The following is a 26242-nucleotide window of genomic DNA, read 5'->3' as shown; positions in this document are numbered from 1 at the left end:
CCTTTCTTCTTCTCTTAGTTTCTCTCAATCATTGTCTCTTTTCTATCCAATTATGTATATTATTTAATTAGTTTACTTGTATACACTACAGTGATAACAAAGCCATAAGCATGAGTCTAATCACCATTTAGAGAATTCAGTTTTACTGTTTCATGGCCATAACCAATGCCTCCATTTGGTCAAAACATTCACAAACATGTTTCTTTAATCATTTAAGACCTAGGCAAGAAGTGATAAATGAGTGTAAGACTGGAAATTTTCAAAGTTTTAAGAAAATTCATAGCAGACATTCTGCTATTGATCAGTAAATAACATCTTCTGAGTGTCACAAAGACAACACATTTGAAAAAGAAAGTGTGTCCTCAGCAAAGACACCAGTAATGAATGTTCTGAGGCATTTCCCAGACTAAGGAAGCACCAACAAATAATTTCCAGAACTACTAGAAATCATATCTGAGCTGCAGGCAGATAAAGCAACCAACCCACAATTTAAAATAAAAATCACACATACCCTAGAACTTCTGCTATGCCGATTTAAAGCGACACTTTCCTTGCTTTCAGATGAAAATTTCTCAATTAAAATTTTGCTTGCTTGAACACTCTGTTATAAAAAGATAACAGTTTTAAGTTATATAGTGGAGTACTTTAAAAAGCCTTTGATTACTGTTATGTCATAATACAATATTATTACCAAATGTATGGAAAAGGTAGAAGTACAGAAAACGTTTACCAGACATATTAGAAGTCCAGCTACAGCCATAATATTTGGCCAAAACCCACAATTCGGCTTCTGTGTTGGCCATTTGCCAAATAGATTCTTTTACTTTACTTCTGGCAGTACTAATCTCAGGAGCAATCAATGATACTGTGATCCCATAGGTTAGCATTGAATCTATTTAATATGCCAATATCAGAATTGTGAATAAGACATATTATTTGGATTTACTGTCAATGTATGACTATTCTCTGTCAGATATAAGTAAGCATTCTAAATTTTTATTGGAATGGAAAGCTCCTTAAATGCTTTACAATTCAAACTCTTTCCACCAACTAAGTTATATATGTATACTTATTGTTGTAAGGGTAAATTATTATTAAGTGTGTTATTCTTCTATATTATAATCAGTGATTTGGATATATAGAAACAACTAGAAGATCTAAGTTTGACAGCCTGGTGTAGTCATGATGAGTTAAATCATACTGCTACTTTGCTGAAATTTTTAGGTCTCAAACAACTAACATTTCAAAATCAAACGATATGTATTCAATAGGAAATTAAGCTTTTAAGAGTACCAGGAAATTATCACTGAGAATGGAACAGATATGGAGAAGGCTATGGGTAATTTAGGAATTACCAGCATTGATTTTTATTTATTTCTAGTGTATTTTTATAACACAGCTATAGCACAGTATAAGCTAAGAGAATTACTAAACATAGCAGAAGGCTACCTGGGGTCACCATTACTATTCAAAGACAAACTACGTGATATACAAGGAACTATTGGAACTATTGGAACTATTTTGTCATATGCTTACACAAAATATGATGGAATAACAGCTATTATATATTTAAGAAAATTCTTTTAACAATAACAAAAGACAAAAACCATAATACTGTATTTTACAGATATCAAAACAGCAAAACTTACTAATAATAAATGGTTGCTTTTTAAAAAGAGAACATGGTTCATATATTGGAAGCTGACAAGATATTGGCCAAACCAATGTGTCTTGAGAGAGCAAATATTGCTTATATGATACCTGATGTAACTCCAGAGGTTTTGCTCTACTCCAGAGGTATTGCTAAAACTTGTATGCATCCAATAATAGCTGGGATGCAGATAGAAATGGAAACAGTTTTGCTATCTGAAAAGTCAATTATGATTCTGCTTCTAATTATGGCAGGCTAGGTAATTCTGCTGAGGAAAACTAAGAAAGCTACTTGTAGTATGAAAAACACAATCTTCAAAGCATCAAAAAGCTAACATGATGATGAACAGATACTGGGCCAAAATCTAAGAAAAGGCAAGAACCTGGAAAAGTAAGCCCAGTATTCAAGATGCTTTTGTTATGATACTTGCCAAAGCAGCTGCAAGTCTGAGTTACAGATTGACGAATTCTTGGGGCAAGGGTGATAGAAATTGAAGCCCAGAACTTACCTAAGTGTTGGAACTTGATTTATTTATAGATTATTTATTTATTTATACACAAATGTAATACACTGTATAATATTGTACATATACAAAATATACAAGTATCCAAGGCTACAGGAGATGCTACATGCTCAGATTTAAAGTGAAAAGAAGCATGGGTGCCCGGTGGGCTCAGTCAGTAGAGAATGTGACTCTTGATCGCAGGGTCCTGAGTTCAAATCTCACATTGGGCATGGAGCCTACTAAAATAAAATAAAATAAAATAAAATAAAAGTTTTAAACCTCTTTTTTAAAAAAGAATGGTAGTAAGTAACTTTTGTGTAGACTTTCAGCCTCAGTTCCATCACAAGGGTGGTCAAAGAAATTCAAGCCTCAACTTTAGACTAAAACTATTTCTGAGGGCTAACTTCTGACAAGAAGTTTCTCTGGAGAAAAGAAATGGCATTGTTAGTCTCAAACGTTTCCTAAAAATAACGTTTTAAATACAATAATAAACATTTAAAGATAGGTACACAAAGAAATAAAACACTAGAACATAACAGATTTGGGAAAAAAATAAATATTCTAAAAAGAAAAACACAAAACCAAATTTAAAAATACAGTAAACAAGTTTAACAGTATCTCAGACACAACTGAAGAAAGAATTTATGAACTTGAACTATAAGATAGACCAGAAGGGAAATTACCTGGAATCCAGCATCAAGAGAAAAAAAAAAAAAAAAGAAGCTAATACGTATGATTAAAATCCCAGAAAATGAAAGAAAGAATGGCCAGAGGCAACATTTGAAGAAGTCATAACTAAAAATTCTCCATAATTGATGAAAGACATCAAAGTATGCATTCAAAAATCCCAGAGATTCCAAAGCATAAATAAAAAGAAATCTGCCGCTAGACACACCATATTGAAAATAGGAGGAAAAAAAGAGAAAAGTTTAAAAGTAGCCGCTTTGGGAGGAAGCAAGGAGTTGATCATCCTCAAAAAATTCACATTTAAGACCCATTTCTCAACAGCAACAGTGGATGCCAGAAAATAGTAGAACATCATTAGTGTACTAAAAGAATATATCTGCAAAATACATCATACCCAAGTATAATCTCTCTCAAGAATGAGCTAATATAAAGACATTTGAAACAAAGAAAAAACAAGATTTTCACCAACTATGGAACTCCCACTTGCCTTAAAGCAAATTCTAAAGGATATATTTTAGGCAAAAGGTAGAATGATGCCAGACAGAAAGATCTGAGATACTAGAGAGAGAAAAAAAAAAGAAAGGAAGAAAGAAAGAAAAGGAAAGAAAAGAAAGAAAAGAAAAAAGAAAAGAAGAGAGAGATAATTATATTTTATAAAATATTAATAACAGTGTTTTGAGGGTTTTAGAAGATAAATATCTAATAATATATCAAAGTAAAAACATACTAAGTCAAAAGGGGGTAAATGGAATTGAAAGGTTTTAAAGTCACTGAATTTTCCTGGAAGAGTATAAAGAGTATAAAGGTATTGATCAACATCAGATTTTGATAAGTTAAAGATGTCTGTCGAGGGAAATCACCATAAGAATAAGAAACAGTACACATACTTCCAAAATAGGGATGATAAAACACAATTTTTGAAATAGAAAAAGTAAAAATAAAACCAGAATATATTATATCCAGACCACTGACTTTTTAAAAAAAAATTAACAACAAAAAGATAAATTTAGGAAAAGGAATAAAAGAAGAAATAAAGGCAGAGTCAATAAAAAACACAAAGTATATGGTAGGATAAAACAAAAAATATCAGTAATCATAATATATATATAAACATGTTAAATACACCTTTAAAAAGTAGGGCACACAGACCTTTGTATCTAAATACCATTTCCCATTCAAAGGAACAAGGATTCTTTGAACAAAGGTCTGATTCCAGTTGCGATGTATGGAAAGTATCCTAGGCCATCTTTTTGTGTCAGAAAGTCCTCCTGGATCCTTTTTCTTCTAGTCATTGGTGTGAACAACCACCAGCACTGATTTGCTTTTGGACCACCTTTCTAACAGGTTACTCCATCATCACCAGTTGTAACCAGTCCTGGTTACAAACAAATCTTGCTACAATTCTTACTTCTGTTCCAACAATTCTGCCTACTCTCAATACCTTCTATTCACATTTTCTAAATACGAAGACAGAAAAATACATGCCCCTCCTTTATAAACACAGAGTTTGTGTTTGTACTCATTACAGTATATTGCAGTAATATTACATAGTATTCCTATTACCCCCCAGCTGTGTTAGTTCAGTTAGAAGCAGATACGACCAGTGGAAGACACAGAGAGAGGGAGCAGTAAGAAGCCTTCAGACCATGATGCAGTCTGACATCTGTGAAAGAGGAAGAGAGAGGAAGGAGTGAGTAGCAAGAGCCTCAGATCACAGAGCAGTTCTGAGACAGGCAGATGGAAAGTTCTGGAGCCAACGCTTCCTGTGAAAACAACCCTCCATCAAGCAGGAATGGGGTCAACACTAGCAAACCCCTTGTGTTCAGCCACTGGCTAGGAGCAGCCCACAGGAAAAATGGCCTTGGTGCAAATGCCCTGATAGATCTACAGGACAGCAGCTGGAGGCTGGCGGTCATGTATGCTTATGTCAATGGATTCTCTTGAAGGAGATGTAAGCATCACATTTTCATGGATGCCATGCCTATTTTTGCAAATTAATATTTACCAATATTTTACATTAAGGCAATCTTTTGTATCCTTTATGTTATGAACTTTCTTGTTTTAGCTCATCACATATTTCCCCCAAAAATATTATCTTCTGAAATAAATTAAAAGTTCAGACTACACTTAAGGAAATGCAAATATACACATCAATCTTCCAAGATTTAAATTATACATATACTTTGACCGGGAATTCCAAATAGAAAAATTTACAAAGATATATGTGCAAGTGTGGTTTGTAGGGAAGGGGTTGTCTTTGTTTTGGTTTTTGGTTTTTGTGTTTTGTTTTTGTTTTTGCTTTTGTTTTTTTGATGCAGCCTCAGCTGAGATCCTCACTCAAACAACATGACAGATCTTGAGCCAGAACCTTCCAGTTAGGCCAGAAACAGTGGATTCCAGACCCTCAGAAACTGTGTGAGATAGTAATAGTTTGTCGTTTTAAGCTGCTACATTTTGGGATAATTTGATCTGCAGCAATGGATAATTAATATGCCCTTCTAAACTGGGTTAGTAGCTATCAGCACCAGAAAGAGGTAAGGAAAAGGGTAAGGGAACAAATGGGAAAGGAGGGATACTTTTTTGAATGAAGACATAATTAGTACCTTTCTCTTTGGGTTCATAGGAAAGTCAAATGAAATAATACAGGAGAGGTGCCTGGCACAGTGTCTGGCTCATAGTAAATACTCAATAAATGAGAATCAACAGAAGCATGTTTTAAGCAAAATAATCAAGATGAAGAATATAGATTATGTGATTCCACACACGGAAAAACATTAATTTGCATATATTTGCATTACATAAATGAAAATGAACGTGTTTGAAAGGATACACACAATGTAGTTTATAATTGTTAACTTCAAAGAGAAGAGATCCAGGAAAGAACAGCATTCAAGGTGGGGAGTGACATTTTTGCCATACACAGCTGTATCATTTGACTTTTTTCTGCACGAAATTATTCACCCACTATCGTGCAAGTTCTTAAATAATTTTAATTGGCCTTGTTACTCAGAACAGCAAAAAACAATAATATTGCTAAAGGAAACAATGGTGGTTTAACAAAAAAAAACAAGATAGAAGATTTTTAAAAGACAGAAACCACAGAATAACAACAATAATAATACCAGTAAGACCGAATTAACCATGTGCTACTTACGTGGTTCGTCTGAAACAAAGCAAAAAATTTTAAAAATTTTAAAAAACAAGGATTAAAATGAAAATACTCCTGAATACAAACAGAAAAGAACACAGGGATGGCCATATTACAGTAGAATTCCAGCATTAAAAAAGCCAAAGTAGACCATTTAAAATTGATGAGACAGAATTCATAAGAAAGGTAAAACATTGCTAACTTCATAATAAAGATAAAACAGCTTCTAGTTGCAAAAAGTAAATAAGAACTACTGGTAACACATGAAGAAATAGATTAAAACAACTGCACTAAAAAATCCTCAAGAGTGTTTTTTAAATCAAGTAAAAGAAATATGCCACAGAAGAATGGACTAATATAACAATATAACAGCTATATCTATTGTTAACTGAGCACTGATTTTCATTAGGCAATATGCTACAACCTCTCATTAAATTCTCAGAACACCCACTTTACATACAAAAAAAAAACACAAAAAAACCCCAAAAAAACAAAAAAACAAAACGAGACTTGTAGAAACTAAAGATTATCCAGGAAGTGAGTGGGATTCAAATCCAAGATGGATTGGAAAGCCTGTGCTCTGCTTAGTGCTGCCACAAAATGGTCACAACTTAGAATACCATTGAATTAATAGACAATATTGGGATATGTAGGATACCACCAAGCAAATACCAATAAATTCCAAGACACTGATATTCTAAAGAATATATTTTATTGTGTTAATAAGGATAAAGAATAAAATTAAAATAATGCCAAGTCAGAACAGTTCTAAAAACCACTTTCCCACATAAATCATGTATCAAAAACATAATGAAAATGGCAATACAAATTATTTAGAAAATAAATGAACACACTATAAATAAAAATTTATGAAATAAGATCAAAGTCTTACATAGAAGAAAATTCATGAAGTACTTACATTACTTAAAAAGAAGAAAGATAAAGACATTCATTCAATTATAAATCAACACAAGAAATTAGAAAAATGCCCAAATAGAAATGTCAACCTTCTATAGAAAGCAGGAAGCCAACAACCAAAAAATTTTCAAAAATAGAAGTATATGAAGAATATACTTCTGAATATAAAAATTCAGAGCGGCAAATATTGAATTAATCTGGAAGTGTTTTCAGTCAAAGGTGATAGGTTAAACTTATTTTTCTGACTTACAGGCCAGAAAAATCTAACAGCTAGGGGATCCTATACTATAAACCTTGCTAAAAAAAAAAATTAAAGGTATGATTTGATACTGGTGTGAGTATAGTAATTTGAGAAGTAGAGACTAAAGCATTTGTAATTGAAAACAAATGAGAAAAGATAAAATAAACTCATTTTAAAAATATTTTTTATCAAGAAAAAATTCTCAAAAATATGATTAGGAATGGGAAAGAAAGTGATGCAACATTAGAAATAAAGATTAACCATTAGAAATGGTTAAGCATAGGGGTGCCTGGGTGGCTCAGTCGGTTGAGCAACCGACTTCGGCTCAGGTCATGATCTCACAGTCTGTGAGTTCAAGCCCCACATTGGGCTCTGTGCTGACAGCTCAGAGCCTGGAGCCTGCTTCCGATTCTGTGTCTCCTTCTCTCTCTGCCCCTCCCCTGCTCATGCTCTGTCTCTCTCTCTCTGTCAAAAATAAATAAACATTTTAAAAATTTAAAAAAAAAGAAAGAAAGAAACGGTTAAGCGTCCTACTTGATTTGGGCTCAGGTTATGATCTCACAGCCATGAGCTCTGTGCTGGGTGTGAAGCCTTCTTGGGATTCTCTGTCTCTTCCCCCTCTCTGCTCCCTCTCTCCTTGTGTCTCTCAAAATAAATAAACATTTAAAAAAAAAGAAATAAAGATTAACCCTGAAGAGACAGCATATTCATACGCCACATGTAATTTATACATCTCAATCAGATGGCTTTCTGTAAGAACGAAATGACTCAAGAAAAAATACTTATCATTGAACAACCCAAGAACAAGGAACCCTTGTGCACTATTAGAGTGTATGCAAACTGGTGCAATCACTATGGAAAACAGTATGGAGGTTTCTCAAAAAACTAAAAAGAGAGGCATGCCTGGCTGGCTCAGTTGGTATAGCAGAAAATGCTTGATCTTGGCATAGTGAGTTTGAGCCCCCAGTGGGTGTAGACATTACTTTTAAAAAATTGAAAACAGAATTACAATATGATCCAGTAATTCCACTACTGGACTTAAGAATATGAAAACACTAATTCAGAAAAATATATGAACCTCTATGTTTAGTGCAGGATTATCTACAATAGCCAATTTACAGAAAAAGCCCAAGTGCCCATTGACGGATGGATAAAGAAGAGGTGGTATATATATATATATATATATATATATATATATATATATACAATGGAATATTACACAGCCATAAAAAAGAACAAAATCTTGCCACTTGCAACAACAAGAATGGAGCTACAGAGCATAATGCTAAGTGAAATAAGTCAGTCAAAGAAAGACAAATACCATGTTCTTCCACTCATATGTACAATTTAAGAAATAAAACAAACAAAGGGAAAAAGAGAGAGAGAAACCAAGAAACAGACTCTTAGCTATAGAAAACAAACTGATGGTTACCAGAGGGGAGGTACGTGGGGGGATGGGTGAAATAGGTGATGGGGATTAAAGAGTACACTTATCATAATGAGCACTGGGTAATGTACAGAATTGTTGAATCACTATATTTTACACTTGAAACTAATAAAACCCTGTGTGTTAACTATACTGGAATTAAAATAAAAAATAAATTAAAATGAATTACAAAAAGTGAACAACCCAAAAATTAGAAGAGAAAAACTTCTCTGTTTTCAATGACTTAAGCACACATTTATTCCAATATTCTTTTATACATGTTTGTAAACACTTCCATCTTAATTAAGGAAGGTGTTACTTGAAAGCATATTATATTCAGTGTAGTTTCAATGAGATAATAAGCATAGGAATTTTCTTTTTTTTTTAAGTTTTTATTTAAATTCCAGTTAGTTAATATACAGTGTAATATTATAGAAAAGAAAAAAATTCTAATTGTCAAACAATTACTTTCCCAAATGGTTCAGATGTTTCCACTGAGTTCTTCCAAATTTTCTAGATTATTTTATGCTACATCAGTTTCAGAATATTTAAAAAAAAAAATGAAATCCTACCCAATTAACTTCATGAAGCAAGAATAAACCTGATAGGAGAATGCAACAAAGAAAAAAAGACATTCCATACATATTTCACCATGAGTATACATTAAAAATAAAGTATTGCCTTACAGAATTCAACATAATATTTAGGCATAATACACCTTAACCAAGTAATCTAAAACATGTAAAGATGTTTCAATATTAACATTCAGAATAGATCCAATATGAATGTGATTCCATCCCTGTCTTGGTTGCAGGGAAGCTAAGTGGTAAACTCATTATTCTATTTCATGCAACATCATATGTGGACAGAATTTTTTATTTAATTTTACCTCTATTACACAAGAAGGGTAATATACCCTTCTTATGCTCTCCCTATGATTTCTTCAATTTTTTGTTTTATCATGATCTGAGTTTTAGTAAGCTGCCCCAAATACCATGCAAATAAAATAATCCTAAGTACTATTAAAAATTTAAGCACAATAATGTTAATCACAGAATTGTTTTAAAAGGAAAAAAATAAAAAGAAAGGAGAAAAGGGGAGAAAAGTAGAAGAAAAGAAGGAAGATGAAGGATTTTTGAGAATGAAAGAAAATGGACCAAAAAACAGGTAGTAATTGTCTTGAGGGAGAAGAATAATAGTTGCATTGGGCTTTCTTCTCTTGACTTTTCTAATTTTTAAAATAATCAGTATAACATAATGTGAGAGCAAACAAACACTCTTTAAGGGAAGAAGAGAAGAGTCAGAACTGTATTGGGTGATATTAAATTAACTAAAAGTACACTTTAAAAAGTAAATGAAGGGGCGCCTGGGTGGCGCAGTCGGTTAAGCGTCCGACTTCAGCCAGGTCACGATCTCGCGGTCCGTGAGTTCGAGCCCCGCGTCAGGCTCTGGGCTGTTGGCTCGGAGCCTGGAGCCTGTTTCCGATTCTGTGTCTCCCTCTCTCTCTGCCCCTCCCCCGTTCATGCTCTGTCTCTCTCTGTCCCAAAAATAAATTAAAAAAAAAAAAAAAAAAAAAGTAAATGAAAATGACATGAAGATCTTTTAAACAACCCAAGTAGTTCTATATCTTGGAAACTTGGTCGAATAAAATATTTATTCAAAAAGAAAACAGAACAGGGACTCCTGAGTGGCTCAGTCAGTTAAGCCTCTGACTTCGGCTCAGGTCATCTCACGGTTTGAGAGTTTGAGCCCTGCATTGCACTGTCTGCTGTCAGCACAGAACCAGCTTCAGGTCTTCTGTCTCCCCCTCTCTCTGTCCCTCCCCAGCCTGTACTCTCTCAAAAATAAACATTTAAAAAAAAGCAGAATAATCTTATCGACTGGCTAGAGTGACATGGATAAGTACAACACTATAAGACCATCCAATCAGTCTTAATTATGGCAACAGTTGTCTGACAATTTACATAGCAACTGTCCAGTAAAATTTAATGTCATAATCAATTATACAATTTAATTATTAAACAACCAAAAAAAGAGAGAAAAGTCATTCAGTGTGTTACCTCATATTTTGGATATAGAATTTCCTTCATAACAGATACTGGAACAGAGAATTTGGGTGAAGTTGGATTCCAAAACAACTTCGTACATCCTGGATAAGCAGACACCTTTGGAAATAAAATGAAAGGTTATTAAAAACCAGCAAATGATCTCTAGTGTAAAGACCCAAACTTCTGTCAAATGTGTTCCTAGTTGCCCAGATAGTGAGTTGACTGGTTCCATAACCATTGAACATCTGGAAAGGCAACTTTTCACACCCACCAGATTAGCAGAAATGTAGAGTTGGCAATTCCAACAAATGTCAACGATGTGGGGAAACTAGTAGAACCACAATGGAGACAAACCAGCCATTTCTAGTAAAATAAAAAATGTATACTTCCCACTGTATACTCTAAGAAAATTCTTACCCATGTGCATGAAGAGACATGTACAGGGATGTTCATGCAGCATACGAAATAGCAAAAAAGACAACCCAATCTAAATGTCCATTAATAGAAAAACAAATTAATAAAATATGGCATATTCACATAACTAACACTATAAGGCCGTTCAAGCCCAAAAATTATAAACCACAAATGGATCTTAGGAGCACAGTATTGACAGCAAAATAAGCATCTTTTAGAAAGTGTCATTTACGTAAAAGTCTCTAGACCACACATAACTATAGTATTTATTATTTAGTGTCACATATATATCTAATAAAGTATAAAATCATGAACTAGAAAGACTGCAATTATAACAGTAACTGCTGTTGGGTTAGGAGGAAGAGAAATGAAATTAGAAAGAAGTGCAAAATGACTTATTATTTTTTTAATTTCTTTTATTTAAAAAAATCTGAAACACGTATGATAAAAAGTTAAAACAAATTCTTGATAAAGTGTCACCAGTTGTATGTTAGTTTGGTTTCTATATTTGTTTATTCAAACTTTTTCAAAATAAAACTGAATCAGGCATAGGTGAATTTTTAGGGAGGTGAAACTATCCTGCATGATACTGGAAATGTGGCTATATAACATGATGCATTTGTCAAAACCCACTAGACTTTAGAGCACAAACAGTGAACCTTTGTGTACAGAAATTTTAAAAAAATTATTTAGGGGGGAGCATGGGTGGCTCAGTCAATTAAGCACCTGACTCTTGATTTCAGCTCAGGTCATGATCTCATGGTTCGTGGGACTGAGCCCCAATTTGGGCTTTGTGCTAAGTGTAGAACCTGCTTAGGATTCTCTTTCTCTCTCTCTCTCTCAAAAAAAAGAAAAGGTAAGAAAAGAGGAAAGGAAAGGAAAGGAAAGGAAAGGAAAGGAAAGGAAAGGAAAAAGGAAAAGAAAAGAAAAAAAAAGAAAGAAAAGAAAAAAATAATTTAGGAAATCAAGGGGAATCCCAGGATGGAATGCAGAATATAACAAAAAAACAATCTAACTGTATTATAAATGTATGAAACAACCTCATGAAGGGGGTTGGGAAAAAAGTTGCTGACCTTAGTAACTTTGGAAATGAGTATATTTTATAAAAATAAAGACAAAATAAATTGTATATAACACTACTTTAGTTGATGAAGTTGTATCCGCCAGGAATATGGGATAATAATTCTAATATGTCTACACTGAAGTTGAACAGTTAAGTGAATAGATGGAAGATGGTAGCAGCCAGGGTTGTCACTGTTGGTTGGGAGTTTAAAGAAAAGCAAGGGAGGAGGTTAGAATGATCACGTAATAGATTCAAGTTGGAGACATCAGTATGACCCCATGTTTAGCTTAATTTAGACACAGGTTACATATAGACATATTTATAGGAGTTAGTACATATTTCCTTACTGTGTCAGCTAAGAAGGCCTGGAAGCAATAATGCCCCAGTAGCAACAAGCACACCTGATGTCTAGCTGTTGGTTTCTAATTACGTTCTGCAATAAAGGGAATTGGGGCTTCTTGTTGAAATGGCTGTTTCTTGGGGTGCCTGGGTGGCTTAACTGGTTAAGCATCTGACACTTGATTTTGGCTCAGGTCATGATATCGCAGTTTGTGAGATCGAGGCGTACACTGGGCTCTGCACAGATAGCACCAAGCCTGTTTGGGATTCTCTCTTTCCCTCTTTCTCTGCCTCTCCCTCTCTTGTGCTTTCTTGCTTTCTCACTTTCTCTCTCTCTCTCTCTCTCTCTCTCTCTCAAAGATAAATAAATAAACATTAAAAAAATGGCTGATTCTGTGGTCTGGGACAGGAAATATATAAGATGAGCCTTTTTAAAAAGTGTGGGGGCTTTTGGGTGGCTCAGTTGGTTGAGCGTCCGACTTTAGCTCAGGTCATGATCTCGCGGTCTGTGAGTTTGAGCCCCATGTCAGACTCTGTGCTGACAGCTCAGAGCCTGGGGCCTGCTTCAGATTCTGTGTCTCCCTCTCTCTCTGCCCCTCTCCCGTTCATGCTGTGTGTGTCTCTCTCTCTGTCAAAAAAAAAAATAAACACTAAAAACAAATGTTTTTAAGTGTTATAAAAAAAACCCCACGGTAATGGGGGATGGTGTTGAAGGGACATAGGAGCCAACTGAAGGAACTCTCAATAACCAATGCTCAAAATGTTTTAGCAAAATATTAATATTAATAATAATAATAAAGTAGTATTGGAGTATAACTCAAAGTGCAACATAAATATCCATGACTCATACTATATAAATAATTGAATGAATAAATAAATAAATGAGAAGAAAAGGCAAATCTGCACAAATACAAATTAATTTTTTTATTATACTCTGGCCTCCAGGAGATAGAGCACAACTCCACATTCGTAAAGTGTGAGCTGAACATAAGTGACTTCCTCCCAAAGAGTATGGTATGAAAATGGGGGAAAAAAACTATACAATGAAGAAACTTGACAAACACTACCTCAGATGATTAAGACTAACATCAACAGTCATAACACATGTTGATAATACGCACCTTTGATATGATGTAATCAAAATGGAGCTTTCCCTTGGTTGTCTTCCTTCCAAAATCACACCAGGCAAATCCCAATGGGGGGACATTCTACAAAATACCTGACTACTACTCCCCCAAAATCTTAGAAACTGTCACAGCCAAGAGCAAACTAACAAATATGACAACTAAATATATTGAGGTATCCTGGATGGGATCCTGGAACAGAAAATTAACATTACATAAAAACGAAAGAAGTCTGAATAAAATACGGGCCTTAGTTAATAACAATGTATAAATACTAGTTCATGGAACTGTAAGCTGTATTAGTTTGCGGATGCTGCCATAACAAATTACCACTGGTGGTTTAAAGTAACAGAAATGTGTTCTCTCACTGCTCTGGAGACTAGAAGTCCAAAATCAAGGTGTGGGTATTTTCCAGGCTCCCTTGGAAGGCTCTCGGGAAGAATCCTTCCTTGCCTCTTCCGAACTTCTGGTGGTTGCCATCAGTCCCGGGCATTTCTTAGCTTGCAGATACATCCTTCCAATCTCTACCTCTACCGTCAAATGGCCTTCCTGTGTGTCTGTGTGGTCAAAGGCATTTTCTTCTTATAACAACCCTGTCCTATTGGATTTAGGGCCCACCCTAAATCCAGAATTCACCCCAAGATTCTGAATTATATTTGCAAAGATCCTATTTCCAAATAAGGTCACATTCACAGGTATTGTGGGTTAGGCCTTGGACATATTTCTTTGGGGCCACTATTAACCCACTATTATCGTATTAATAATGGGGGAAACAGGATGTATAATATGTGGGAAACCTCCATACCGTCTTTGCAATTTTTCTGTACTCTGAAACAATTCTACAAAATAAAGTTTATTATAAATAAGTAATTAAATATTAAATCAAACAAAAAATTTATCTCAAAAAATAGTTGGAGGCATAAAAATTAATCAGACATTCGTGACAAAACCTTGAAGAAAATGTGGTAAGATTTTTAAAAATAATAGCTGTTTGAATGCATGGTATTATTGGCGATTATGTTTTCTTTAATGTTTCCATTGACTTTTAATAATACTTAATTGGACTATTCATTTTCCCAAACAAGATTTTTCACCAGAAAAATGACCTCAAACAATGTTAGAGCATTAACTTGCAAGCATCACTGTAGCATTGACTATGAAACCTTAATAGTGACATCTCCTAGAGGGTGGGTGTTACACAGACCTTTTAGAATAATATATAAAGACCCAAACACAGTACATAAAGATCCACAATTATAAGGTGACACTGAGTCTTGACCACTTTATTTCCAGTCAGATATACTTCAACTACTACATATACTTGATTGCATTTCCTATACCAACCGAGTAGAGAAAAGCAGATTTTGCAGGTGCCAGGTTAATTTGTCCACCATAGGAATTCAAAATTAAGTTTTATCTCACTCATCCTCGTTTTGCTGGGCACATTATGTCACTTTATGCTGTATAGACCTACAACCAGGAAGTCCTTGCTAAAAGATGAATAAAATCTTCCAAAATCATCTGACAACTCTTCTTCCAAAGATCAACTAGAAATTAAGAAGATTTCAGGCATTCAAATGATAGGATACATACAATACAGTAATTCCTTCTGTGTAGTAGATAGACTTCCAGCAGCTTAAGCATCCAGAATAAAATTATTCCCCTAGACGTAAGCAAGATATGACACTCAAAGAGGGAAGAGAGGAAAATCCATCACCAAGCAACAGCACTTTGCTATTAAGGAAAAGCACAGGTGCACCTTCAAGAGAGAATTTATCAAATTAAACTGGTAAAGAAACACTCATCATGGTAAACTGATTTCCCCTGCAATGCTCAGAACTTTCTAAGAGAAGAACTAGGAAAATAGTTAGAAATGACAGGGTTGGTGGCTGCTAGTACTCAACAGGAAGACAGGGATTGCACAGCAAAGTAAATTACTATTAAGCAACCAGGCTGATTTAGTGTAATAGCACCTGCACAGCCCCTGTGGTTACTATGTATATTACAACCCCATACAATAACTCCTGTTCACACTGAAGAGCCAAGGTCAGAATATTCTGTTCACTAAGGGAGAGAGACATGCAAATTAGTTCCCAGGGATGAGTCAAGCTTCAGAGAAGTGAAACATAAGGATGAGTGAGACTTCAAAATGTGGTCTGAGACTCTGAAGAGCTCAAGATCTTTTCGAGGGTCTTTTCAAGACCTTGTCAATACCTTTCCACACCTGAAAACTATTTCCTCAATAATATTAAGAGGCTACTTGCCTTTTTCTCTGTGTTGAAATTTGCACTTATGGTGCAAAACAAACAAACAAACAAAAAAAACATTGAGTAAAACTGATGGCACCTTACCATGAATCAAGGCAGCAGCACCTTAAAAATGCACACCAGAAGGCAGGAAAAATTGTTAAGAACACATCTTTATTTTGTAAGCACACATCAATGTGACTAAATGAGAATTACACATAAAGTGTTTCGGTGGCCGCAGAATGGTGGATTTGAGGAAAAACACGTGCTATTGTTAGAGTTGTGAACTGAACCTGCCACCATTTTCACTTTGACAAGACACATATCAAACTGGTCATTCAGACTTGGATATGTGGCAAGCATTTTCTTGAAACTAAATGAAGAAATCCTGTCATTTCAAATAAAACCACTTATAGTGTCTGTGCCAATGAAACAATTTAAGCATTTAGCCAAAATTAGAATTTTGGAAAATCTGTGCCCCTCACCATGAGCCTGTCAGGTTCCCAATGTAGAAGACGGCTGACCACACCAACTCCATCTTTGGCCCTGCACCTTGTCCATGCCCGTGCAACGACCTCCCTCAGTTTCACATGGCAGACCCCATGGAGGTTGATGTATACACTGACAGGAATGTGGGAGGGCTCATTCTGATCTTCCTTAAAGTGGTTCACAGAAGGCTCCGCTTTTGGTAACCAGTAGAGCTGACTGGTGCACAGATGCCACCTCTTTTGATAACTACCTTTTAACCTCACCAAAATGCCCCTCACTCTATAAAAGCTAAAGATTAGGGTCCAGATAGGACAGAGAATAGCTGCATAGTACCTGAGTAGTTTGTCTGTCCAATCCCCCTTGTCAATAAGTTACCCTGAATAAAACTATAAATGGTATGGAGTGGTTTGCTTCCTTTTTCAGTCATAAAGTGCCTTCTCAGTCTGGAGGATACTTTGCTGTCCCTCCTCCACCTTCTAACACAATGCTAAAACCCTTTTCTGATGATATTAAAAATACGGTATTTTGATATTATAGTGAAATGTATCAACTTTTGAAGATCTACATAACTTGATGAACAATATTTTCCAAATAACCAAGGTACAATGTTACAAAATAACAAATGGGTAAAAAAAAATACATTGCAAGTACAAAAAACCAATAGATTTTAATGAATCAAGGTATGAAAAAGTCATCGATATGGTTTCTGCTTTCATTCGCAACAAAAATTTTTAGCTGTAGGAATTATCATTTAATACATTCTCTTTCAGCTACACAAATTATCATTCAATATTAATAACTAAGTTTAATTGCTTTGTTGTGGTCTAACAATCACAATTTTTTATTGAACTTCTTTATTTTTGAGATAATTATAGATTCACATGCAGTTTTAAGAAATATTAAATAATGAGAGATCCCGTCTATACTAGTTTCCCTCAAAGGTAACATCTTGCAAGACTATAGTACAATATCACAAATATTAACATTAATACAGTCAAAATACAGAACATTTTCATTACCACAGGATCCCTCATGTTGTCCTTTTATAGACACACTCATCCCACCCCCCATGCTTAAACCCTAGATACCACTAATCTGTCTTCCATTCCTATAATTTTGTCACTTCAAGAATGTTATGTAAGGAAACCATAAGGTATGTAATCTTTTAAAAATGCTTTTTTTAGCAAAATTCTCTGAAGATTCATCCTCATAGTTGCATACATCAAGAGTTCATTCCTTTTTATTGCTGACTGGTAGTTGCATGTTAAAAAAAAAAAAAAGACTGCTGAAATGTTTTCCAGAGGGTTGAGAGGAGATTTTTTTAAATTAAGAATTCAATTTCCTCCATAAAGACTCCACCAAAAAAACTACTAGAATAAATGGATTCAGTAAAGTTGCATGATACAAAATTAACACCCAGAAATTGGTTGAGTTTCTATACATTAATAACAAAGTAGCAGAAAGAGATATTAAGAAAATAATTTCATTTACGATTGTATCAAAAATAATAAAATACTTACCTAGGAATAAACTTAACCAAGGAGGTGAAAGATACGTAGTCTGAAAACTATAAAACACTGATTAAAGATATTGAAGATGACACAAACAAAAAGATATTTCATGCTCATGGATTGGAAGAATTAATATCGTTAAAATGTCCATATTCCCCAAAGCAATAATTCAGTGCAATCCCTACCAAAATACCAACAGCATTTTTCACAGAACTTGAACAAATAATACTAAAATTTGTATGAAACCAGTAAAGAGCCTGAATAGCCAAAGCAATCTTGAGAAAAAAGAACAAAGCTGAAGTTGTCACAATTCCTGATTTCAAAACATACTACAAAGCTGGAGTACTCAAAACAGTATGACACATGGCTCAATAGAACAGAATAGAGAGTCCAGAAATAAACCCACACATACATAGCCAATTAATCTATGGCAAAGGAAGCAGGAATGTACAATGGAGGAAAGTCTCTTCAATAAATGATGCTGGGGAAAACTGGACCACTTTCTAACACCATACACAAAAATAAACTCAAAATGGAAAAAGATCTAAATGTAAGCCCTACAGTAATATTTTCCTAGATATGTCTCCTAAGACAAGGGAAATTAAAGCAAAATAAATTATTAGGGCTATATCAAAATAAAAAGCTTTTGCTCAGCAAAGGAAACCATCAACAAAATGAAAAGGCAGCCTACTGAATGGGAGAAAATATTTGCAAATTATATATTTGATAAGGGGCTAATACCAAAACATATAAAGAACTTATACAATTCAACACACACACAAAAAAAATCTAATTAAAAAAAATTGGGCAGAAGACGCACCTCGGTGGCTCAGTCCATTAAGCGACCAAATCATTATCTCGGCTCAGGTCATGATCTCACTGTTCATGAATTCAAGCCCCACATAAGGGTCTGCACTGACAGCATGGAACCTACTTAAGATTCTCTGTCTCCTTCTCTCTCTGCCCCTCCCTCACTTGTGCGCACTTGTGCACTCTCTCTCTCTCAAAATAAATAAACTTTAAAAAATACTTCAAAAAACTGGGCAGAAGACCTGAGTAGGCATTTTTCCAAAGAAGGCATACAGATGGCCAACAGATACATAAAAAGATGCTCAACATCACCACTCATTAGTGGAAATGAAAATCAAAATCACAAGATATCACCTTACACCTGTCAGAATGGCTAAAATAAAAAAGACTAAAAAATAACAAGTGTTGACGAGGATGTGGAGAGAAAGGAACCCTTTTGCACGGTTGGTGGAAATGTAAACAGGTGCAGCCACTGGAAAACTGTATGGAGGTTCCTCAAAAAATTAAAAATAGAAATTCCATATGATCCAATAATTCCGCTACTGGGTATTCATCTGAAGAAAATGAAACACAAATTTGAAAAGATGTGTGGTACCCCTATGGTTGTTGCAGCATTATTTACTTAGGAAGCAACCTAAGTGTCTATCAGTAGATGAATGGATAAGGAAGATGTAGTATGTAAACACACACACACACACACACACACACACACACACACACACAAACACACACACTGGAATATTACACAGCCATAGAAAAGGATAAGATGGTGCCATTTGTGACATGAATGAGCCTAGAGGGTATTATTCTAAGTGAAATAAGTCAGACCGAGAAAGACAAATACCATATGATTTCACTCACATGTGGAATATAAAAAATGAAATGCATAAACAAAAAGCAGAATCAGACCTATAAATATAGAGAACCAACTGATTGTTGCCAGAGGGAAGGAAGGTGGAGAATGGGCAAAAATGGGTGAAGTGTATTAGGAGATACAGCTTCTTATTATGGAGTGAATAAGTCATGGGAATGAAAAATACAGTGTAGGGAATACAGTCAATGATATTGGAACAGTGTTATATGGTGAGAGAAGGTAGATGCACTTGCAGCTATGCATATATATGTACTATGCATATAGCATAAAGGTTAGAGAAGCTGAACCACTATATTATATACCTGAAAGTAATGTAACATTGTATGTCAACTATACTCAAACAAAAACACATTTTTAATAATTCAATTTCCTTAATAGTTATAAGGCTATTCAAATTATCTACTTCATAATGAGTGAGCTGTGGCAGCTTTGTTTTCTGAGGAACTGCTCCATTTCATCTAAGTTGTCAAATTTATATGTGTAGAGTCACTCATAGTGAGTGACTTATTCTTTTCCCTTATTCTTTTGACATCTGAAAGATCTTTAGGGACATCTCGCATTTCATTTCTAATATCGGTTAACTTGTGTCCTTTCTTTTTTTTCTTGTCAGTCTTGTTACAGATCAATTTTATTGATCTTTTCAAAGAATTAGATTTTGTTGCATTGATTTTCTCTATATTTTCTGTTTTCAATTTTACTGATTTCTGCCCTTTATTATTCCTTCCCTTTGCTTACTTTTTATTTTGCTCCTCTTTTTTTTTTAGGTTTCTGAGGTAGAAGCTTAAATTATTTATTGAGGGGCACCTGAGTAGCTCAGTCACTTGAGCAGATGACTCTTGGTTTTGACTTGGTCATGATCTTGGGGTTCCCGGGTTCAAGCCCCACATAAGGTTCTCTGCTAACCATGTGGAGCCTGCTTGAGATTCTCTCTCCCCTTCTCTCTCTCTGTTCCTCACCTGCTCATGTATGCTTTCTCTCCATCTCCCTCTCAAAATAAACAAATAAAACTCAAAAATGTTTTAAAATTATTTATTGATACTTTGTCTTTTCTCTTTTTTTTAATTTTTTAAAATGTTTTTATTTATTTTTGCGACAGAGAGAGACAGACCATGAGCAGGGGAGGGGCAGAGAGAGAGGGAGACACAGAATCGGAAGCAGGCTCTAGGCTCTGAGCTGTCAGCACAGAGCCCGATGTGGGGCTCGAACCCGCAGACTGTGAGATCATGACCTGAGCTGAAGTCGGACGCTTAACCGACTCAGCCACACAGGCGCCCTGATACTTTGTCTTTTCTACGGTAAGCATTTAGTGCTATAAATTTCCCTTTCAGCAGTGCTTTAACTGTGTGCCACACATTCTGATATGTTATATGTTCATTGTAATTCTGTTCAATTGATTTTCTATATGGTTTTCTATCTGTTGAGACTTTATTGTTAAGCCACAGTTACTTATAACTTTATTGTTTAGCTTCTAAGTATTTGGATATTTTTCTGTTATCTTTGTTATTGATATCTAAGTTGATTCCATTATGGATTTGCTCTGTCTTGGTATATGACCTATGGGAACTTGAAAAAAATGTGTATTCTGTTTTTGTTGGGTGTAATCATATATAATTTCAACTAGATTCTATTGGTTAATGGAGTTTTTGAGTTCTTCTACATCCTTGCAGATTTTCTCTCCAAATGTTTTATTAATTACTTACAGAGGGATGTTGAACTCTCCAACTGTAAATGTGGAATATCCCATTTCTCATTCAGTTTTTGCTGCACATATTTTGTAGGTCTGTTCTTTGGTGCACATACTTCTTAAGACTGCCATGTCTTCCTGGTAGGTTGGCACTTTTATCACAGTATAATGCCCCTCTCTGTCTCTGATAACTTCCTTCGCTTGTAAGTCTACTTTTTCTGATATTAATGATATTAATAATAATATTAATAACCTGCTTTTCTTTGATTTATGTTTGCATGCTATACTTTTACCCTTTTGCTTTCAACCTTCCCATATCATCATAACTGAAGTCAGTTACTCGTAGACACTATATACTGAGTCATGTTCTTTTAATCTACTCTACAATCTCTGTCACATAATCGGTGTATTTAGACAATTTACATATAACTTATGGATATAGTCTGCCATTTCATTTTTTTGTTTTGTTTGCTCTATCTGGTATCCTTTGTTTTTCTGTTTCCTTTTTCCTGCCTTCCTATTGCCTGGATATAGTTTTAAATTCCACTTTTATTTATCTATGGTGTTTTTGAGTGTATCTCTTTCTATAGCTTTTTAGTTTTGTTCTAGGAATCACATTATGTAAAAATAACTTATCAAAGTCTACAAATGTCATCATTTTACCAGTTTGAGTAATATGAAACCTTGCCTCCCTTTTTGTCTCCTTACCCTTCCCCATTTATAATATATTTTAAACATTTCCTCTATATACATTTAATAACATAATTTTTGTTTCAACTGACAAACATAATTTAGAATACTCAAAAGGAGAAGGAAACTAATGCATTTACTCATATTTTTGCTTTAAATGTTTTTGTTCCTTCTAGATACTCCAAGATTCTTCTTTTCATCATTTTTTTCCTATTTAGAGAACTTCCTCTAGTCATTTTTTTAGGGCAAATCTGCCAGCAACAAATTCTCTGTTTCCTTTCGTCTGAAAATGTCTTGATTCCCTTTTATTCCCAAAGGATATTTTCTCCAGACACAGGACTGATTTCTGACTTCAATAGTTTCTGATGAGAAATCCACTGCCATTCAAATTGTTTTTCTCCTATAGGTAACATACTGTCTCTCTCTTGGTTCTTTCAAGGTTTTTTTCTATGTCATTACTTCTCATAAGTTTGAGTATTATGTGACTTAGTACAAATTTCTTTAGATTTTTCCTGCTTGGGGTTTGCTCAGGTTCCTAAATATGTTTGTATTTTTCCAAATTCAGAGTTTTTCAGCCATCATTTCTTCTTACACATTTTCAGCCACCTCTATCTCTTCTTTTTCTTCTCCTTGCAGGACTGCAACAACACAAATGTTAGATCTTTGGTAATATTCCCACAGGTCAAGGGACCTGTTCCCACAAGTCTATTTTTTTCAGTTTATTTCTCTTTGTTGTTCAGACTGGATAAATTCTATTGTTCTATCTTCAACTTCACTGATTCCTGTCTCTGCCACTTTACTTTTGAGCCCATCTACTATGCTTTTTATTTCAGTTATTATGCTTTTAATTCTAAAATGTTTTCTGTTTCTCCCCTCTATTTTCAATTTCTTTCCTAAAACTTCTATTTCCTTTCTCTTTATTTTTATAATTGAGATATAATTGACATATAACATTATATTATTCTCAGGTGTATAATATAATGATTCAATATTTGTATATGTTGCAAAATGATCACCACAATAAGTCAGGTTAACATTCATCACTATATATAGTTACAGAATTTCTTTTCTTATAAAAAGAAACTTTTAAGATCTACTCTCTCAGCAGCTTTCAAATATGCAATACAGTATAATTAACTATAGTCTTCATGCTGTACGTTACATCCCCATGACTTATTTATTTTAAAACTAGTAATTTGTAGCTTTTGATTGCCTTCACCCATTTCACCCACCTCCCCACCCCGCACCTCTGGCAACCACCAATCTGTTCTCTGTATCTATGAGCTTGGTTTTTAGGAGTTTGGCAGGGGGTTAGATTCTATATAGAAGCAAGATCATTTGTCTTTCTCGATATGGTTTATTTCACTTAGCAAAATGCCTTCAAGGTCCATCCACGTTGTCACAAATGGCAAGATTTCATTCTTTTTCATGGTTGAATACTCCTGTGTGTGTGATTGTGTGTGTGTGTGTGTGTGTGTGTGTGTGTGTGTGTGTGTGACATTTTCTTTATCCATTCATCCATCAGTGGACACTTACATTGTTTCCATGTTTTGGCTATTATAAATAGTGTTGCAAGAAACATGGGGGTTGCATGTATCTTTTCAACTTAGTGTTTTAATTTTCTTTGGACAAATGTCTAGAAGTGGGATTGTTGGATCATGTGGTAGTCCTATTTTTAATTTTTTAAGGAACCTGTTTTCCACAGTGGTTATACCTACTTACATTCCCACTAACAGAGTACAAGAATTCCCTATTCTCCACATCTTCATCAACACTTGTTATTTCTTGTCCTTTTGATAACAGCCACTCTAAAAGGTGTGAGGTGATATTTCATTGTGGTTTTGATTTTCATTTCCCTGGTGATTAGCGATCTTGAGCATCTTTTCACGTAACTGTAGGCCATCTGTATCTTTTCTGGAAAAATCTCTATTCAGATCCTCTGCTCATTTTTTAATTGGATTGTTTTTTTGCCTTTGAGTTGTATGAGTTCTTTATATATTTTGGATATTAACACCTTATCATATATATTATTTGCAAATATATTCTCCCAGTCTGTAAGCTGCCTTTTCATTTTGTTGATAGTTTCCTTTGCTTTGCAGAAGCTTTTTAGTTTGATATACTCTTACTTACTCACTTTTGCTTCTGGTGCCTTTGCTTTTGATGCTAAATCCAAGAATCATTGCCAAGACCAAAGTTAAGGAGCTTACCACCTATTTTCTTCGAGGAGTTTTATGGTTTCAGATTTTACACTCAAGTCATTAAACCATTTTTAGTTAAGTTTTGTGTATGGTATAAGATAGTGGTCCAGATAGTTCTTTTGCATGTGGCTGTCCAATTTTCTCAACATCATTTATTGAAGACATTGTCCTTTCCCCACTGTATATTCTTGGCTCCTTTGTCATAAATTAATTGACCATGTATGTGTAGATTTATTTCTAGGCTCTCTATTCTGCTCCATTGATCTATGTGTCTGTTTTTATGGAAACACCATATTGTTTTTTATTTTTGTTTTGTTTTATTTATTATTTTGAGAGAGAGAAAGAGAGAGAGTAGGGGAGAGACAGAGAAAGAGGGAGAAGGAGAGAGAGAGAATCACAAGCAGACTCCACACTGTCAGTGCAGAGCCCTATATGGGGCTCAAATTCATAAACCATGAGATCATGACCTGAGCTGAAGTCCAACGTTTAACCAACTAAGCCATGCAGGCACCCCATTACCATACTGTTTTGATTACTATAACTTTATAATATAGTTTGAAATCAGGAAGCATGCTGTCTCCAGCTTTGTTCTTTCTCAAGATTGCTTTGGCCATTCAGTATCTTTTGTGGTTCCATACATATTTCAGGACTGTTTATTCTATTTCTATGAAAAATGTTATTGACTCTTGATCTTATTTATTTACCCTTTCTGTTTTAGGTGACCCTCCACTGGGCTTCCTCTGATACCATCAAAGTGGGGAAGGGGAGGTGTGGTCATTACTGATACTTGGGGATAGAAGTCCAAGATCCCCATGTGGTTTCAACTGACAACAAGGAGGGGGATCTCTTTAACACTCTGCTAAGATTAAAGTCCCAGCTCCACATGCAGTCTTCTTTGATATGACCCTGGCAGGGGTGGAAGAGTGCCTCATTAACTCTTATCAAGAGTTAAGTTTCAATTTCCCAATAGGCTTTTGATGGTGGGGGGTAGGGCCACTGTTTTTCCTTTGGTGTTTAACTGGAATAGAGCAGTTACTGTCTAAAACTTTTCTGTCTTTCTGGGCTACCCCTTTCCTGGTTCTTTGGCTAAAGAGAGCAGGTTTTTGTTGAGGCTTTTTTTTCCTTTGCCTATCTTTGCTTCTATATTAACAGCTTTTTCAACTCCAAGTCTAGTATATATGAAGCAAAAAAGAAAACCCAAGGAACTAACTCACAGCCATGTCATTTCTTGCATGCCAACATTTCTAATTAATGTGCTTTGTTCTCCATTTTTCTTTTTTTTAATGTTTATTTTTGAGAGAGAGAGAGAGAGAGAGACTGTAAGTGAGGGAGTGAGAGTCAAGAGTTTTCTCCTCTTGACTCACATCTTGCCAAAAGTAGGCTCCAGGCTCCATGCTGTCAGCACTGACACGGGGCTCGATCTCATGAACCATAAGATAATGACCTGAGCAGAAGTCAGATGCTTAACTGACTGAACCCCCCGGGCGCCCCTGTTTTCCACTTTTCAAGACTCTTTTATGTTTGTAACATCCAGCATTTTTAATTGTACTTAGCAGGAAGAATAGGGAAGAGTAAAAATACTTTTTCTCCATCTTCCCCAGAAGTAAAAATCTTGCAACAACTTCCAAGAAACTACCACTTGTTAAGTTTTGGCATATTAACAAAGGAAAATATCCATTATTATGTTAAAAGTATGTTAAAGTAATATTTTCCAACTACCTATCTGTGTGAGACCAGAATTTTCCTCATATATTTCAACCAAAACAACCTACCACAAAATTGAATGCAGAAGCAGTCATGAGAATCCAGCCATCTTCCAGCAAGCTACACATTAAAGATTGCAAAACATGTAAGCCAACCCTAGTTTTCTCATTAAAATTTTGTTTTCAAAAATATAATTATTTTTCATAAAAATGCATTTTATGTTAACATATTACTTTATTAGTGTTATTTTTTTTAATGTTTATTCATTTTTGAGAGACAGAATGCAAGTGGGGGAGGAGCAGAGAAAGAAATACACAGAATCAGAAGCAGGCTCCAGGCTCTGAGCTGTCAGCACAGAGCTGACGTGGGGCTCAAACTCATGAACTGTGAGATCATGACCTGAGCCGAAGTCGGACAGTTAACCAACTGAGCCACCCAAGCGCCCTATTAGTGTTATTTTTAATAAATAAAA

At 34.9% G+C, this 26242-nt stretch overlaps 1 protein-coding gene across 4 annotated transcripts in view; it reads right to left on the bottom strand.

Annotated features, from left to right (window-relative positions):
* TTC6 (tetratricopeptide repeat domain 6) overlaps positions 1-26242 on the bottom strand; it is a 203360-nt gene that overhangs the window by 78227 nt on the left and 98891 nt on the right. For all 4 annotated transcript variants that reach the window (XM_042943017.1, XM_042943018.1, XM_042943019.1 and 1 more), the window contains exons 8-9: positions 10637-10741; positions 512-601 (exon numbers count right to left, since the gene is read on the bottom strand). In XM_042943017.1, coding sequence (XP_042798951.1) covers positions 512-601; positions 10637-10741 — 195 coding nt within the window. The remainder of the gene's footprint in view (positions 1-511; positions 602-10636; positions 10742-26242) is intronic.

This window comes from Panthera leo, chromosome B3 (assembly GCF_018350215.1).
Source record: "Panthera leo isolate Ple1 chromosome B3, P.leo_Ple1_pat1.1, whole genome shotgun sequence".
NCBI classification, from domain to species: domain Eukaryota; kingdom Metazoa; phylum Chordata; class Mammalia; order Carnivora; family Felidae; genus Panthera; species Panthera leo.
This window is presented reverse-complemented; position numbering and strand designations above follow the sequence as displayed.